The 18,532-nt window shown below is 40.1% G+C and overlaps 1 protein-coding gene across 16 annotated transcripts in view; it reads left to right on the top strand.

Moving 5' to 3' along the window:
* LOC6726317 (potassium voltage-gated channel protein Shaker) overlaps positions 1-18,532 on the top strand; it is a 118,283-nt gene that overhangs the window by 90,150 nt on the left and 9,601 nt on the right. For 8 of the 16 annotated variants that reach the window (XM_039296848.2, XM_039296850.2, XM_039296849.2 and 5 more), the window contains 10 exons: positions 3,128-3,251; positions 3,318-3,486; positions 3,699-3,795; positions 4,844-5,039; positions 5,139-5,260; positions 5,687-5,840; positions 6,346-6,517; positions 11,013-11,142; positions 13,392-13,582; positions 15,158-17,791. In XM_039296848.2, coding sequence (XP_039152782.1) covers positions 3,128-3,251; positions 3,318-3,486; positions 3,699-3,795; positions 4,844-5,039; positions 5,139-5,260; positions 5,687-5,840; positions 6,346-6,517; positions 11,013-11,142; positions 13,392-13,582; positions 15,158-15,585 — 1,783 coding nt within the window. In that variant the 3' untranslated portion in view covers positions 15,586-17,791. Of the gene's footprint in view, positions 1-3,127; positions 3,252-3,317; positions 3,487-3,698; positions 3,796-4,843; positions 5,040-5,138; positions 5,261-5,686; positions 5,847-6,345; positions 6,518-9,645; positions 9,776-11,012; positions 11,143-13,391; positions 13,583-15,157; positions 17,792-18,532 lie in introns of those variants that run through there. The other 8 variants (XM_039296851.2, XM_039296843.2, XM_039296846.2 and 5 more) reach the window with 5 other exon arrangements.

Here is an 18,532-nt window from a genome sequence, read left to right as displayed (position 1 = left end):
TGATGGAAAGTATGTGATAAACCATTTTCCTTACTTTCAAAGCAGATGATTGCCAAACGTAATATATTCAGCTCATTTAATTTCACTATTAGAGGCACGGCTCTCCTCCGCGCTGCTTAAGTGGCGAAAGTAATCCGCAGATGCGGTCCCAATGCTTGATTAACTTGCAGATGCGCAGCTGGAATGTGCGGCATGCATAAGCAAATCCTCAATGAGGACCGACTGGGTAACTGGGTGCAAGTGCACTCCCCCAGTTCAAGGCTCCTTCGTTTGTGTGTGTGTGTGTGTGTATGTATGTGTGCATGTGCATGTGCGTGTGCATGCCTTAAATTTCCTTTCGCCATCGCATTAATTCATAAATTTCAGCATGCCGTTGTTGACGCTTCTAAAAATAGTCCACAAAAATGGAGAACTGGAGGTTGGGTCTCGGCTGTCGGCTGTTGGTTGTCGGTTCTGGGGGTCTCGGGGTCTCGGGGTCTTGGAAGGTCTAAGGACTGAGGCTGACGTTGCCTTGACCGGACAAAGAGAAACTGGCACCAACACACAGAACCACACACTTTGCACATGCCAGATACCAGGATACTCACACATATGTGCATACCAGTGGGCGAAAAAGGGGGGCCCACGATCCCCAGGACGAAATTCCACTTCGATTTTGCGACTTTACATTGAACTTCACCCAGCGCCGTTTTCGTTTCCGTTTCAGTAGCAGTTGCAGTTGCAGCTTTTCGACTTATGCAATCCACCTGCAGAACGATGCGGAAGTGGGTGAGACTCGACTTCAATCGACTCGACTCTACTCGAATCAACTCGACTCACGTAGCGACTTGTGGATACATATGTATCTTGTAAATAGGTCGCTGCAGCAGAGCACCGACTCATCGACAACGGCGGCATCTAGAAAAGAGGCGACAATGACGTCACAGCCGCATCAGGCTGTGCCGCTGACCTATATACACGCCATCAAGTGCAACAGAGACGGAGACAAACAGAGAGTGAAAGAGGGAGACAGAGACAGAGGGTAAACGTATGCATAAATTTCCCACCGACATTTGCATATAGTAGATAAACAAGAAAGTTGCTTCCATGTACTACACTATACATGGGTAGAGAGATTGTTTAAATGGCAGAAAGTCGGCTAAGAACAGAAGCCCAGCTCACCTGGGCCTAAATTGTTTGTTGACATTTCGTTTGAACCGGTCTTTTCCACCTTGCACTCTCTTTTTTTGCGGCCTGCAGCAGCTGCTGACGTCACACCGAACAATATGCCAATTTGCGGTTAAAATAAGGGTACATAAGCTGTGTATCATTACGAAATTATAGACCACGTTAATCGAGTGCCAACGCCTACGGTGTTAACTATTTATACGTCAGTTAAGGGGGTATTGTGCCACTTTAAAGCATAGATTACAGAACTACAGTAACTGGACGTCGTAAGGTCAAAAAATTAAATAAAGCCCTTCTCTGCGCTCCTCAATCCCCTCACTTAATTGGGTTAAATGAAAAAATGGAAGTTGAAAATAGGTGTTTAACTGGTTGTTGTTTTAAAGATTATTGAATGATAAAACAAGAAAATAAAGTAGGGAATTCCTCTGCGATTCTCAATCGCCGCACTTAAGAGTCTGAATTTCCAATATTTACCATGAAGTGTAGATCCTATTTAAAAGAAATGTTTTTGTCTAAACGCCATTAGTAATGCCATGAAGACTATTTCGTCCGCTGCGGTTCTAGATAGCCCCACTTAAGTGGTGTAAATGCCTCAAATTACAAATTACACAGAAATTACTTTATTTTATCGTGAACAAATATGCCATGAAGGAGAATTTATAATGCCATTATTTTGTTGACCACATGTGTGACCATAAATATGAATAAGCGGCCGCTGTGCCAAGATGGAGTTGCAACCGGAAAAGATTTATGCCGACAAACAATTTGTTCGGGCAGGCGCTCGCCATTATTTCAGTCGAGTAGAGGGGATAACTGATGTGGGTGGTGGATAACGATGGAGATGAGGACAAGGCTTTCGGGCTTTGGGCTTTTGGGGGTGGGCCAGTGCACTTACACGCTTAATTAAATGCCACGGCACGGCGCCAGAAAGCAGGCAACGGCAACCTGCCATGCAACGCCAAAAACTTGCCAGCAGCAACAGCAGCAACAATTGCAGCTGCAACAGCAGCAACAATTGCACATTGTCAGCAACATCAGCGATAAGGGCGGAAAATGTTGGGCATTCTGCCAGCAAATGGGTGGTTCGGTGGGTGTAAGTGGTTCGATGATGATGATGACGATGATGATGATGGTGTTTCTGTGGTTGGGACCACTCGCTGGGTCGTTTTTATATGCGATTGTAATACAATTTCAATTACAAGTGTAAACATAAGTATATTGCCGGCGTGGGCGTGTTGTGTTCCCAGTACGCGCACACAACCATACAAGTGTATATCTATATAAACTTCGAGTGCAATGAATTTAATTTGAACAAGGCCTAAGCCAAAAGGAAACGACGGTATACGAGTATCTTCTGGGTATCCACCCATCCACTCGTTCTCGTGTCCACAAAATGGGTTGCCAACGAAATTGCGAAATGCAATTTGAAATCGAGAAAGTGAGTCTGAAAATCCCCGTCTGCCGCCGGCCATGCAATATGCATGGCCATTGAATATTCAATGGCATAGCATCTGGAAATTGATTCGAGCCGATAAGTAATTAAAGACCAGGCCACTGGAGAGCTTAAAGATCGAAGGCATTGAATAATGGAGTCGCGGCTTTCAGTTAAAAAGAAAGTCAAATGTAAATTAAATGGCTGTAGGCTAGGCAATGGCAAAGTAATTACTCTTGGCCTTATTTTAGGTAATCAAAAATGTGGAGGGCCTTCCTCCGCGCTTCTCAAACTCCACACTTAAGGGACGCACATTGCATTAGGTTAATTGGTGTTTAATTAAGTGGGGACTTTTTCTACGCGCCTCTAATGCCGCAGTAAAAGTGTTATATTCTTCATCTTTCTAAATCTTTAATCCCTTCAAAGGTAAATGTTTTGAATATTACTTGAAAATAATAATAGATACGTCTTGCGCACCTCGCCTTTAATCCTATGCTTTAATTACGCCTATTTTTTCTTAATTCGCAGGTCTTTGCCCAAATTGAGCAGTCAAGACGAAGAAGGGGGGGCTGGTCATGGCTTTGGTGGCGGACCGCAACACTTTGAACCCATTCCTCACGATCATGATTTCTGCGAAAGAGTCGTTATAAATGTGAGTAACCCAAGCGAATACTGTATACTCATAACCTAACCCACTTCTATTGCTACTCTGCTCCAGGTAAGCGGATTAAGGTTTGAGACACAACTACGTACGTTAAATCAATTCCCGGACACGCTGCTTGGGGATCCAGCTCGGAGATTACGGTACTTTGACCCGCTTAGAAATGAATATTTTTTTGACCGTAGTCGACCGAGCTTCGATGCGATTTTATACTATTATCAGAGTGGTAAGCATTGGAAGTGGTGCCTTCAAATAGTACCCCCTGCCCGAAAATCTAATGCAACTTTTGTGCAACCCATGGCTAATGTTTCTCTATTTCTCTCTCTATAAATCCTCGTCGTCGCCGAACAACAAACAATGAATACTTGACTTTATTCATACACCGCCACCAACTCACCACCCCACAAACAAATACACACCCATCACGTTCATCCACAGGTGGCCGACTACGGAGACCGGTCAATGTCCCTTTAGACGTATTTAGTGAAGAAATAAAATTTTATGAATTAGGTGATCAAGCAATTAATAAATTCAGGTAAGCCCACGTGTTGCCCACTAGAAATTCCACCATTCCCCTACCAATAAAAGCAAAACAAATACTAAAACAAAATCCCAACCAAAAATAAACTAACAAAATATGAACAAAAAACTAAAGCAAATCAAATATAAACAGGACAACAATTTGGTTCGGTTTATTTCTATATTGGTAGCACGGCAAATTTTTTATCGAATCAGTGTAATGAGGCATGCAACACGGCAAACAGACCGACACACGCACATTAAACATAGACAATAGAATAGAATTAGACTTGGCTTAAATACAAACATACCAATATATACATACATACAAATTGCGTTGGCTGGAAGTGCGGTTTAAAGGGAAAGCCTTTGTACAATGCAATAATAATTTGTCAATAAATCGAAGTATTCTAATCGAATAGCTTTGGCTTAGGAGTCATCAAATAGTATAATTATATGACCATACATGCAATAGTAAAATTATGTATAATTTAATAAGTAGCTTGTTGGCCGCTTTCCCTGAGAACTTAAGCATCTCCACCGATGGCAAGCTGGAAGCAATTTGTATAAAGCGAAAAGACCCAGATCTAGATGGACTGGACTCTGGACCGAGCTCGATTGCGAAAGTGAATGTTAATCCCTTGACCACCAGCCTAAAATTTTGTTGATACGGCACGGGGGGGCAGTGTGGCCGGACCCGTGAAGCGGAAATGGAAAACGGAATGTCAAGCGAGGATAGGACGATCAAGGATCCAGCAGGAAGAAGCCTACTTAATCTATTTCAATTCTTTGCTAATTGCCAATGCCATAAATGAGTCAACGCTTTTATTACGGCTTTATTTCTTAATTTTTACTCAAGCTTAGCTTTCGATTTAAGCATTTTGCCTGCTTCCGATTAGAGTTGCGAACCAATAAACTAAATCTGTGCCTAAAAGATAACAAAAATACTCAACGAACGCCACACTCAAACACACAACCTAACCTCACTCTCACATCATAACTAATACGGTTAAGTGGCTCGTTTGGTGCTAACAATAAACCGTATATATATTTTCTACTTGCAGAGAGGATGAAGGCTTTATTAAAGAGGAAGAAAGACCATTACCGGATAATGAGAAGCAGAGAAAAGTCTGGCTGCTCTTCGAGTATCCAGAAAGTTCGCAAGCCGCCAGAGTTGTAGCCATAATTAGTGTATTTGTTATATTGCTATCAATTGTTATATTTTGTCTAGAAACATTACCCGAATTTAAGCATTACAAGGTGCGTACGAATCAAGCCGAACCTCAGGACCTCCAAGGGATACAAATCCATATCTTTCTCTCCTTCTTTTTCTTGTGTTTCTGTGTGGCATACTTTCAGGTGTTCAATACAACAACAAATGGCACAAAAATCGAGGAAGACGAGGTGCCTGACATCACAGATCCTTTCTTCCTTATAGAAACGTTATGTATTATTTGGTTTACATTTGAACTAACTGTCAGGTAGGCAGCTCTCTTCCATGAAAAGTCTATTTATGCATACACCTAGTTATAAGCTAAGCGAACGAAAGAGAAATATTAGTTTGAACTTGAACTCGAATACAATATCTCTCTATCCATCCTCCTTAAAAAAAGCTATGTTTCCAATTGAGTACAAACATTGATTGATTTTCCGTTATCTCCTGTTTTGTCTATAATTTGTTTATATTTTACATACAAATATTATACTTATATTTCTCTGTCTGTTGCTTTGCTTTTGTTTGACACTCATGGTTTAATTCAACTGTTTCAATCTGAAATCTTCTTTCTCTCTTACAAATCTCCCTCTCTCTTTCTCTCTCTTGCTCTCGGTTTCTCTATCGCGCTGTCTGTGTGAATCTTTAAACCAAACCAATCGCTGGTCGTTGTATCGATTTTGTGTGTGTTCAGGTTCCTCGCATGTCCGAACAAATTAAATTTCTGCAGGGATGTCATGAATGTTATCGACATAATCGCCATCATTCCGTACTTTATAACACTAGCGACTGTCGTTGCCGAAGAGGAGGATACGTTAAATCTTCCAAAAGCGCCAGTCAGTCCACAGGTATGAGATTTCTGTTTGCCCAATGCCAACTACACCAAAAATATCGATATTAATCACCCACACACGACCACACACACTCACATGCGTATACAGTTGAACCGATTAAAGTAATAAATGTTGCCATCATCATTTATGAGTTGCCTGACATGATAAAGAAGGGGTTGCCTGCCCGCCCCGAACCCTAAAAAAAAAAAGAAACACACCCACAAACACAACTTTCAGTCAAACCTTTTCATTTGTTGCAATGCTCAATTCATTACCAACCAACCAACTTATCCCAAACTACCAGATTATCGATAAAAATGTTCATTGTTGTATATTACCGATACTAACACAATCCAACATCCGCTTACTCACCTCTAAATACAAACATACGATCGATCTATGTAAATGAACATCCATCATATATATATATAAACGATAGACACCAGTACATACCAACACACATATATATATGCATACCACCTATTATATATATATATATATATTTCGATAAAATTTTTAGGACAAGTCATCGAATCAGGCTATGTCCTTGGCAATATTACGAGTGATACGATTAGTTCGAGTATTTCGAATATTTAAGTTATCTAGGCATTCGAAGGGTTTACAAATATTAGGACGAACTCTGAAAGCCTCAATGCGGGAATTAGGTTTACTTATATTTTTCTTATTTATAGGTAAGTTCCATACAGTCAACAAAAAAAAAAAAACAACATACCACATTTACTTATCGATTTACGAGTTTTATTCAAACAACATCAAAAACAAAAGAGAAATACTGCAAAACGACTGCGACCATCCAGACAGACTTACCCTCGCTACCCTGCCCCTCAAAAGATCTTTTTCCAACTACTTCTCTCTCCTGATACACATACTTACAGTAACTAGATTTAAAAACTACATATACAGCGGAATCGTCCAACGATCGCGAATTAAAACAACCACAAAAGATACATATATATAACTATCTATGCTTACGTCTGCCTCAAGCCAGCACATTTATGTTACCGCTCATCATGAACCTTCAACCCTAAAGCCAAAAATGCGAAAAATATTTCATTGCGCCACAGACAACAACAGCCAAACAAGCCACAAATATACAAAACAACAGATACAGAAAAGTGTTATGCTTTTTATGAACTTATCATTTTCAATTTGATTTGCCTCACGAAACTCGGCGAAAGCCATAAATGCCAGACCTAAGACTAAGTTATACCGAAAATACGATAGCCCCCAGTACTTGCTTATATCAAGTATCCATATCTAGATATAGTGTATCTGCAGACACCTCTTGCCCCGTCGCCCAAACAACTATACGAAACACCCATATGAATACCCGAAACGATAGAGATTAGACGTAAAACATCAAGCTAATCTAAAGTAAACTAAAGTAACGTAAACTAGTCATACTACCTATATAGTTACAACCATACACACATACCAAGAACTCTCACACACACGCTAAATAAATAAATAAAATAGAGGGAGGCCCCTAGAACGTGTATCCGTATTACCTAGGTGTATAACTTGTATAACTCACCCATTACGTATATTTTACTTATCTAGTGTCGTCTAATCCTAGCGCTAAGTAGGTACGAACTATCAACCAATGGAGCAGCGATACGTTAGCGACCCGATCCACCGGATCTTATATCCCGATCTTACGATCTATCCGCAGATCTGCTAGCAAAAGCTCCCTAAGTATCGTTCACTTTGGATACGTTCGTTGAGTTCTCTTCATTTGCGTTTTGTATTACGAATATCAATTTGAATTTGAGTTTGGTTTTGGCTAGCTTTTTGGATAAACAGCAGCAAAGTCTCTCAATGTACTCGAATTTTAGTCTATTACTCCTGATATACTTTGACAAAGTGCGAACGGCAGACCAGGGAGGCGAAATTGATCGAGTCTTTTTAGCATCGAATCGTTTCGGGATTCTCCATAGTGCCGCGTTCAAGTCGTTGGCAATTTTAAGGACCTCAAGCATTTTGTGCGCAGATCTAACTTACTTTCTCAAGTCTTTTTTCTTCCTTATGTGATTTTAGAGCCAAACTTTCTATCTTACTTGATTCATACCTCAAATCCTTTCCTTGTCTTCTGATTTCCCTCATTGTATGTGCCCAAACTGCGTTGAAAATGCCTTAAAATTGGCAAACTTCTTGGCATTGAAATTGTCCAACCAAACGAAATAAATAGCAACTAGAAATGGTGATCGATATATGTTACAACCTTATACATACAGAAAAGATCAAGCGAAATTAAAAACCATCTGTATGAAGTGAATTTTATATATTTTGTATTGTTGTTCATGTTCTATCGCATTCAAGTTGTTCGTAAACCGTATTCAGTAACCGTAATCGTAAACGTTATCCGTATTCAATAATCCGTAAACCGTTTTCAGTAATCCGTAAACCGTACTCATCATTAACGTTGTCGTTTCGATGTCCATGTCCACAGATTGTGCCGTGGTTTGAATTTTGCTTTTAGTTCTATAGTTTTTAGCTTCTAGTTCCTAATTTCTAGTTGGTAATTTCTAGCTTATAGTTTGTTGTTGTATCTGTTGACCGATTAACGTATTAACTAATCATAAGTATACCATATGTATAATCTATAGTGTACCATACTTAAACCGACATGAACATGAACACATCTATATCAATATATCGTTAAATAAATATTCTCAACTATCTGCATATCTTAATAAATACATATATATTCTGTATATATCAGTTACGTTGAGTTCTGTGTCTGTCACGTTTCGTTACGTTATGTTATGTTACGTTATGTTATGATAGATACGTTTTCTTTGGCTTTCCAAATTTCAGACTCCCCAGTGCAGATGTTGATCACTTAATACGATATTTAACTGATATATACGTGTATAGCATACCGATAATAGACATTCGATGGTTGCTTTCCACTCGTTTCCGTTTCCGATACCGTATCATTTGTCTTGCCGTAGTGTAGCCTTATCATATTTAGCTATACGCATATACATATACATCGATATATTGATATATATGTATGGAATTCCATTGATATGACTACTTACCTACTACTGCTACTTATGAACCGTAACGTATGTATATTCTATTGTACAGAGTACTTAGCTAGTTTCATGATTAACTCTAATCAAACCAAAAACCAACGAAGTAATAATATTCTATATAAATAAATAACCTTCTGTATAGCTAGTTTCCACCGATCAAGTAGTCGTACTAACTTAACTAATACACACACTCTCACACACACACTCTCTCTCTCTCTCTCTTTCTTTCTCTCACACACCCACACTTGTGAAAGCGCAGAGATGTAGGCAACGATTCCTGATCTCTGCACTTCGTGTACTTCGGTTTTAGCCGAGGAACATGCCAATTTTTGGTTATCGCCTTTGTAATATTTTGCTAACTTTCGTGTGACACCCACACAAGCAAACACACCCACATAGACACTTCTAACTACTAATACATACATGTCTAAAACATTTTTAATTACATACTTATATATATAGTTTTCTTTGTCGTGCACCGAACCAAGAGAAAGTGAAGAACCCCAAACATTTACTAACTCATACTCACAGTCTTATGTATATCTTGTAGTTGTTTTAACGAACTAATAAAAAGGGGACCAATCCACCTTGAAATCTGACGGGATTCAGATAAACATACGTATCAGCCCCTGCGACCCGAAAAGATCCAACCCCGACCATCCCCCAACCGATTCCCAAGCAGAAAATAACATTTAATTGCACTGTTATTAACGATTGATCTCTATATTTAAACGATCCGCATTCGGATCGCAATTCAGGCGTGGTCCTGTTCTCGTCGGCGGTTTATTTCGCGGAGGCTGGCAGCGACAGTTCCTTTTTCAAGTCGATACCGGACGGCTTCTGGTGGGCTGTGGTGACCATGACGACGGTGGGATATGGTGATATGAGGTACAGCCCAAGTTTCAGCTCCACACTGGTGTGGTCCCGGCACTAGCAACTCTCGATCCCGCCTTCTATATCTACACTTATCTCTCTCTATCTCTCTGTCTTTCTTAATCTCTGTCTGTCTCTCTTCTTTGTCTGAGTGTTTGTAACTGAGTGTTGTACAGTCTCTCCCATATCTCAACTATATGTCTTTCTAACGCTTTATGTGTGTCATTGATGTTTGTTGCTTTCGTCACTCTTAATGCTAATGTAAATAAGTCGGGCAAAACGGTGGTTCCATTCCCATACGTTCCGCGCTCAGGCTGTGCCCGGTGTACAGTTGTGTCCGTCCAAAATACGGTCTGTGTAAAAAAGAACGATGTGAATATAAATATGCCATAAATGTGATGTTGTGGTTCCTTTTGTGGTGATCGCTCGCTTTTATGGACCTTAACCCCGTACTCCTTACCACCAACCCCCATTGTGTTTTTTGTCTCATTTTTATTTTTATTTCCTTATGTGTTTCTTCTGTGGCATGATCAATTCTAGGTTTTGCGTCGCCGTCCATTTCCCATTCCCTTTTACGTTTTCATCTGTTTTGCGTTATGTTTGTCCTAAGTATGTACCTACATCCCACACTCCGCATCCCACTAGCCCCGTATAAATAAAATAAAGGAATGGAGTCTAATTTCGTTTTCAAGACATTCGATCTATGGTCCACTATCGCCGTTTGTTCGACCCCCAAAAGTATCACCATATTTCTGGGTCCATAGAAGTAGTGCGAACAACGGGAGGCTCACCAGAAACCGATATCCCACATTGATCCTCCTCTCTGTCCCCCAACCCTTAAGTGTTTTTGAAAAGCGAGCCCCCGAGGTAAGGCCCTCATTTTCTGCTTGGGAATACCGCCGGATTGTGGTCAAGTCGATCGAGAAAACTCACGTGAATATATCAAAACTTTTTTAAGTTGAACCGAAATCTAAAATCTTAACACTGAAACATAAGCAAATGCCGCCGTAACAGGGCTGCGAAACGTATTTTGGAACACGAATACCCAACCATCACATACGTACACCACCTTGACGAGCTTCCGACGCATCCAGACATAAAAGACTTACTTTCAAAAAACACTCTTTGGTTAAATGTTAATTTTGAAAACAAAAAAAAAAAGAAAATCAAAATGAATAAATAAAACCAACAAAAAATCATAAAAGAATATATTACCAATGCAAAGCAATGTTTCTCCCATCAATTTTTTTAGGCGTCGTACTCTTCTCATCGGCGGTTTATTTTGCGGAAGCTGGAAGCGAAAATTCCTTCTTCAAGTCCATACCCGATGCATTTTGGTGGGCGGTCGTTACCATGACCACCGTTGGATATGGTGACATGACGTATGCAAATCTATACAATTCTAACTTTTATGATTACGTTTACGATAACTCCAGTTTTGATTTTACGTTTCGTTTCCGTTATCGTTTCTTTTTCGTTTCGTTCCCGCCTTGGGAGCGCCTTCTTTCTGGGCGCTCCATTCCTTCTCCGTTCCACCTCTGTATTCTATTCTAATTTTAATTTTTAACTGTTTCGTTACTTGCGTTGTTATGTGTGATTATTGAAAGCCCGCCCAAAAAAAAAACGCTAAACCCACTAAAGCTATTTACCGAAATGTATCCAAAACTAACTGTACTTCTTGTTAACCCTTTGAGTTCCGTATCTCCCGATTAATAATATGCAAAACCAAACTTAAACGTTGTTGTCTCTTACTTTTACTCGCTGAGCTGTTTGTTTGTATTCGTATTTGTCTATAACGACTTCTATTCGTATTTGTATTTGTCTTTGTATTTATCTTTGTCTCAACTCTTGTGTTACATTCATTTCCGTTTTGTATCGTATAATGTTTTTCAGTTGGCATCAGTCTTTCTTTCTCGCTCGCACTAGCTCACCCTTCATCTCGCTCTCTCGCGTGTTCCATTACATTGTGATTCAATCATCAGTCTTTTAGCAGTTCTTGTTTTTTTGCGCCAATCTTAAGTATATCGCTTTTAATTTCCTTATCGCAAATTACCTATGTAACGTTGTGTCGTTGTTTAGTTCACAAAATACCGAAAAAATACCGGAAAAACATCGAAATATACCGAAACAAGTCATCATAAGTTCAACTCGATTTTATTCTCATACCGGTCACTGTAACTTCATAGTACAGTGCCGTCCATAATCGCTATCATCTCACACTAAAACAAGAACTATACGCACACACACACAAGCAAACACTGGGTGATGGAACCACACCCACCAAGCGATAACGATAACTTCATTTGCTGGCCAAACAGTTTATCGAGCTTAACCCCCTAATACCATCACAACGAACACAATAAAGCTGGAGGAAAAAATAAAGGATGAAGGAGAAGAGGACGAGCATGCTGCATGTGCCCGATAAACACACTTACCCACTTACACAACACACACACCCACACCTAGGCGCCCTCATCCACACACACACAGACACAAAAGTTTAGCTACAGCCGCCTAATGAGCAACAAAGCCCAGCCGCCTGCCAAATCCAATTGCCTATGATACCAAGATACCAGGAACCCCACCGAAAAAAATCCCCCTCCTCATTTTTCCACTTTCCAACTTTCACAGGAGGAAAAAGTTTTCGCCACACCTACACACATGCACCAGGCCCCCCTCCCCCCACTCTTAATCCCACGCACTCACACTCTAACACCTGAGCCAGTTGCTAGCACTTATGCAATAATTATGTCTGTATATTAGCACACGAACAAGCCGCCTCAGAAACTGCAAACAGAAAAGAAGAGAAAAAAACTGTACAGAAAATACCATATATACCCAAATATACATATAAACGCTTAACACACCCGTTGTTCTAAGTGTTGTGCCTTCTTCTTTCGACTTTCGTACTCTTTGCGCCACTTTGATTTGATTTGAACGTTCTCTGCTAGACTAATGCCTACTCAAGCCCTCCTCTCTCTAAATATTTACTTATATAAGCGTATACCTATCGATATCTATACCTGTATCTGTATCTATATAATGCGTAAATGCCGTATAATTTTGCCAATGCATACCGTTTATACGATAAAACAAAAGAACCCAACGCAAAAGAAATTCTAAGAAAAAACGAGAGTTTTACTTTACATTTCTTATATATTTGTATTTTCATTTTATTTATATCGTTCGTTCGTTAACATCGCTCGCTTCCATCCAAACAAACAAATACCAAAAATCAATTTAAAAAAAACAACCAACCAACTCCAAAATTCTCAATTCAAATAAAATATGTATCAATTGATAATCAAAACCAAAAAACAAATATCCCCAACAACCAACAACAACAAATAATTGCACCAATTTCTTACCATAAAAATCTTATAACAATAATCAAAATAATCAAAATGCAACCCTAAAACGCCGGGAAAATTTGTATGTGCAAATGATTGCCAATCAAAAATTGCATTGTAATTTTATCGTTTATCGTTTGACACACGATCACGACTATCGATTGAAATCGAATTCGAAATTGAAAAAAATGAATTGAAAAATTTTGAACTATGTGAAACAACCGATTGATTGAATGATTGATTTATTGTATGATTGAACGATTGATTGATTGATGGTACAGACCCGTCGGCGTTTGGGGCAAGATTGTGGGATCACTTTGTGCCATTGCTGGCGTGCTGACCATCGCACTGCCGGTGCCGGTCATCGTCAGCAATTTCAACTACTTCTATCACCGCGAAACGGATCAGGAGGAGATGCAGAGCCAGAACTTTAATCACGTTACTAGTTGTCCATATTTGCCAGGTACATTAGGTAAGTTCAACACTGTGTGTGCACACCCCCACTCCGAACCGAAGTCAAGCCCCCGTCTCACAATCTCTATCGCTCTGTGCCACCTGTGATATACATATGTGTTGTGGCCTTGGCTCGAAACCCAACCATCCCAACCCCACCTTGTACTCGATTCGCATTTACCCAAACAAACCCACCGTCCCACCAAGAAAAATTTAAAAAAAATATGAAAAACTCGCAACAAGCCACCCAAAATACGAACCCCCCACTACCGACAGAACCACCAAAACCCAACCACAAATTCAAGTAGAAGAACAAAAAGTAGAACCCGTCGAATAAAAATAGAAACATTTACGAAGAAAGAAACGAATTGTGGATGCCGATGCTGAAGCCGAAGCCAGTGCCGTGTGCCCCAAAAAGAAACCACCAAGAAAGTCAAATCCGAATCCGAAAACCCACCATCCATCCTACCGATTGGCACCACCAAGCGGATGGATCTCAAGCGGATGGGCACCGGCACTGCTTTCGAGCCAGACACGCTGTCACACAGAGAAAAAATATCACCACAAATCGGTCATCGATTTCCACACAGTCACCTTTGATCTGAGGCATATCATTGATTATTGAATCTTTATGAAATGGGGATTTTAATGCCCCAATCTGTTTTTGCATATACTTAAGTTTAATGATATCACACAGAAAACAATATCCTACATCAATATTATAATAAAAGAGGTACGATTTATTAAATTTGCTATATCCAAAGATCTTATGACCTTATCCTGTCCATAGCACCTGTTATAATAACTACAAGCGTTGAATGTTAAAGTTGTAAGTTGTTAACCTTTAGATTGAGCTGGATGCATTATAAAATGAGGATGTTTCCACTCCCTCATCAATAAACATCCAGAATTTTATCTTTTCACAATGATATGCCACAGATGATTGCCATAGCTTAAGGTATTTGCATGATTGAAAAAGTCGAGATGACAATATGAAACAGATGTTATGTTTTTTCTCTGTGCACTGCCGAGCACCCACCACCCCACCGAGGCAACACCTAATTGGCTGGTGGGCTGGTGGGTGGCGTGCTGCAGCGCCGGTGGGTGGCAACCCTGTCGGTGGGGCAGCGGTATACCGCAGTATTGACAGCGGTGCCACAACCAACGTGCACGTACTGTGTGTGTTTTGTGTGTAAGCGAGTACTACAGCAAAAAACATTACTGTAACCGATGCATTACAACTGTATGTGTGATCTCCTCTTTCTCTCTTCTCTCTCTCTTCTTTTTGTTTCTCTCTTTATTCCGTCAATTGTATGGCCAATTTGAATATCGAAACGCGACCTCCACACAAATAATTCCCCAATTAATACCCGATAACCCGAAAACCAAACCAAATTCAAATCGAACTCGAACCCATCCATCCAATAAATAAATCCGCTCCTGCATCCCTGGCATTGTGTGAATCCCCTCAAATCAAACTCACGTACACACATCATATCTACACACACACACACGCATAAAACACGCTCTGTCTGCCAACGCGTGATATACACTGCGACAAAACACACTAAACAAATGCATACAAACCACCAAGTAGGTCAACACATGAAGAAATCATCATTGTCTGAGTCCTCATCGGATATGATGGATTTGGACGATGGTGTCGAGTCCACGCCGGGATTGACAGAAACGCATCCTGGACGCAGTGCGGTGGCTCCATTTTTGGGAGCCCAGCAGCAGCAGCAACAACCGGTAGCATCCTCACTGTCGATGTCGATCGACAAACAGCTGCAGCACCCACTGCAGCAGCTGACGCAGACGCAACTGTACCAACAGCAGCAACAGCAGCAGCAGCAAAACGGCTTCAAGCAGCAGCAGCAACAGACGCAGCAGCAGCTGCAGCAGCAACAGTCCCACACAATAAACGCAAGTGCAGCAGCGGCGACGAGCGGCAGCAGCAGTAGCGGCCTCACCATGAGGCACAATAATGCCCTGGCCGTTAGTATCGAGACCGACGTTTGACTACTGGGTAAGTGTTGGAAAACGCCACTCGCTTGCTGCACAGACCCGAACCCCCTACCCATCACTACCACCACCACCACCAACCCCCAACAACATCCATCTTTGTCACACTACCTATCTATATCTTGCTACGGCACACTCACTTCTCTGACCCCAACCCAAACACCACCAACTACCCAACATCACCGGAACCCGTGCACCCTGACTCGTAGAGCGTAACTAGGTTTAAGTGTTGCAAAATGCGAAAAGCAATATGCAAAATTCCAAAACGGATCGTTCGCACTGGCAGCCACAGATGCGCCACAGCGGAAACAGTTTCTTTTGCTTCAAAGTGAGTGGAAAGAATTGCACGTTGACACCAATGTCAAAGCAATATTGTCATGAACTTCTAACAATTTAATAATAGAAATATTTAATTTCATTCGCAAATTTAGTCAATCTTATGCGTTTTTAAGGAATCCCATTAAAAGCTCCCAATGAATTATCGCGAACAATATATATATTAACTCCAAATTTATTGTTAAGCCCATAAACTATTTTCTCTGTGCAGTGCGAACATCCGATCAAATAAATTGAACTGAATTGAATTACGATTTGATTAGAACATAACTTTTTCTCTCTTTTCTCTTCACGTGGCGCGCTCCTCTACCTACGCGATACACATGTTTGCCTATGTTTACGTATAAACCTAATCCTAAACCTAAACCTTTGCCTACGTATCGATCCCCATGTATGTATTACCATATGTTTGATCTATATGTATATATGTATGACGAATGAATCAGTGCAAAAGACGTTGCGTGGTATAAATTTGGCCTTGACAGGAGTTACGTTGGATGCCAGAAACGACTACAAAAGCTGTTTATATTTAATTTAAGTAGAACAAATAACAAAAACAAATTTAATATATTGCTAAATTAAATTAAATCTAAATTAAAACCTAAATTAATTTAATTAAATTATACATTTAATGATAAACAACACTAAAACCAAAAAAAAACAAATCCAAACCAGAGATAACAAAAGGCAAGAAATGAACGGTAAGAGAGTACGAATAAATCCAAGTAGTAAGGCATAAACCAAAAGTCCAAGAACTAATAAACATTGACAAATAACACTACAGAACAGAAGGGACATTAAAGCGACAGCATAAACATCGAAGAAGTGATCGCAGAATTTAATCAAATTTGCAACAACCGAAGCTGAATAACACCGCGATCAAGCTGCAAGAGCAAATGGAAACTGTAAATAATGCAATAAAATCACAAAGCTCACAAGCCATTATTTTAGCCAGTATAAAACAGTGGAAAGGCTTTGGAACTCCCATCCAAAGGACGAAAAATGAAGCCAAGCACAGTGAAGCAAGTCCATATTGAGGGATGTCCCTTTGAAAAGCTGAAAGAAGAGACAGCAAAGCAGATTTACGATCTACACAACACTCAGTCACCGAAACAGACACACACACACACGCATTACTAAAAAGTATAGAAAAACTGCCGTTATATTTAACTGAAAAGTAACAAAGAAGAACCATAAAACCAAAACCAACATGTATAGTCATCAAGCGAAACGCGAGGCAATATCTGCTTTTTAAATGTGACAGAAAATACTATCGTGTAACTTAGACAGCTAGCCATCTGTAACTGAACTACTGAATAACTGAACTAACCAACTAAGCATATACACACACATACCTATATGTGATAGATGTATTATGTGTGTAACCTAATCAATATCGTTCGTAACACTACTCAAGACCCTTTGTTTTTTGACTAAAGCTTAAGAGAAATCCAGAACCCTCCACCTACCTATATATGCCCACCCAGCCCACTTCTAACCTCTCTCCACTGAACACATATTAACTAACTGAACCCATATCAGCTAAAACTTCTGCTTCGATCCCCACGAATTAAAACGAAATAAAAAGTACAAATATTCAACTGAAGGCAAACGCGAAACAACTAACGTACTCGTAAACTATTACGAGTGTTTAAAGGAATTTCGAAGAAAGGCGAAACGACTGCAATTTAACTACAAGACCGAACGAACATTAATGGAAACATCCAATGGATTGCTCGTATTCCCCAGTCACAGATCCGCTCAATCACAATAAATAATATCACAAACCAAGAGATAAAATGGCGACAAGAGATACAACAAAACCGAAAACGCTCTTATGATTTTTGTAATGAATGCAAACTATATACGACAAGAAGAAAACCAAAAATAATAAAACAAATGGTAAAAGTTTAACTAAATTACGGGGCTCTCCAGCGATGATTTCTTTGACTGAATTGCGGGGGTTGGTCATTTAACCCCATTCCCACCACAAGAAACCCCTTTCACAGCAAACAAAATACAAAAAATTGTTGACTGAACCATGCGAATTCAACTTTTGCATTAAATGTATTATAACAGAGACACTATAGTATGAAGATATATATTTATGTGTGTGAATGTAACTGCATAGATGAATATATGATCTCATATATATGGATTCCTATATATAGGATACCTGTACATAAGAAGGGTTGCTCTTGTCGATGTAAATTGGTAGCAACGATGCCAACAAGATACCGATCATATTTGAGTGTAATTTTTAAAAAGCTTCGAAAACCGTCCACACACACACACAAACGTACTCACCACACACACACACACAGACACATATAGATATGGATATGGATGGGGCGATACCCAATGTTAGGGGCGAAGAGCTAGGGGGGGTTCCAGAGTCCCAAGCCAACAAAAAGATCCGGAGGAGCAGAGCAGAGCAAAGTGCCTTAAGGAACATTGTAAGCTGGCCGATTCGACCCCCTTTGTCGACTCAGCCCCTAGATTGGGAATATGGCCCCCTTTTTTTTGCACCCTCCCCTGCAACCCCTGGCAATTCAGTAGAACCAGCTGAAAAAGCGAACAATAATGCAACGTTTCCAAGGTGCCACAG

Source organism: Drosophila simulans, chromosome X (genome assembly GCF_016746395.2).
Source record: "Drosophila simulans strain w501 chromosome X, Prin_Dsim_3.1, whole genome shotgun sequence".
Classification (NCBI taxonomy): domain Eukaryota; kingdom Metazoa; phylum Arthropoda; class Insecta; order Diptera; family Drosophilidae; genus Drosophila; species Drosophila simulans.
This window is presented reverse-complemented; position numbering and strand designations above follow the sequence as displayed.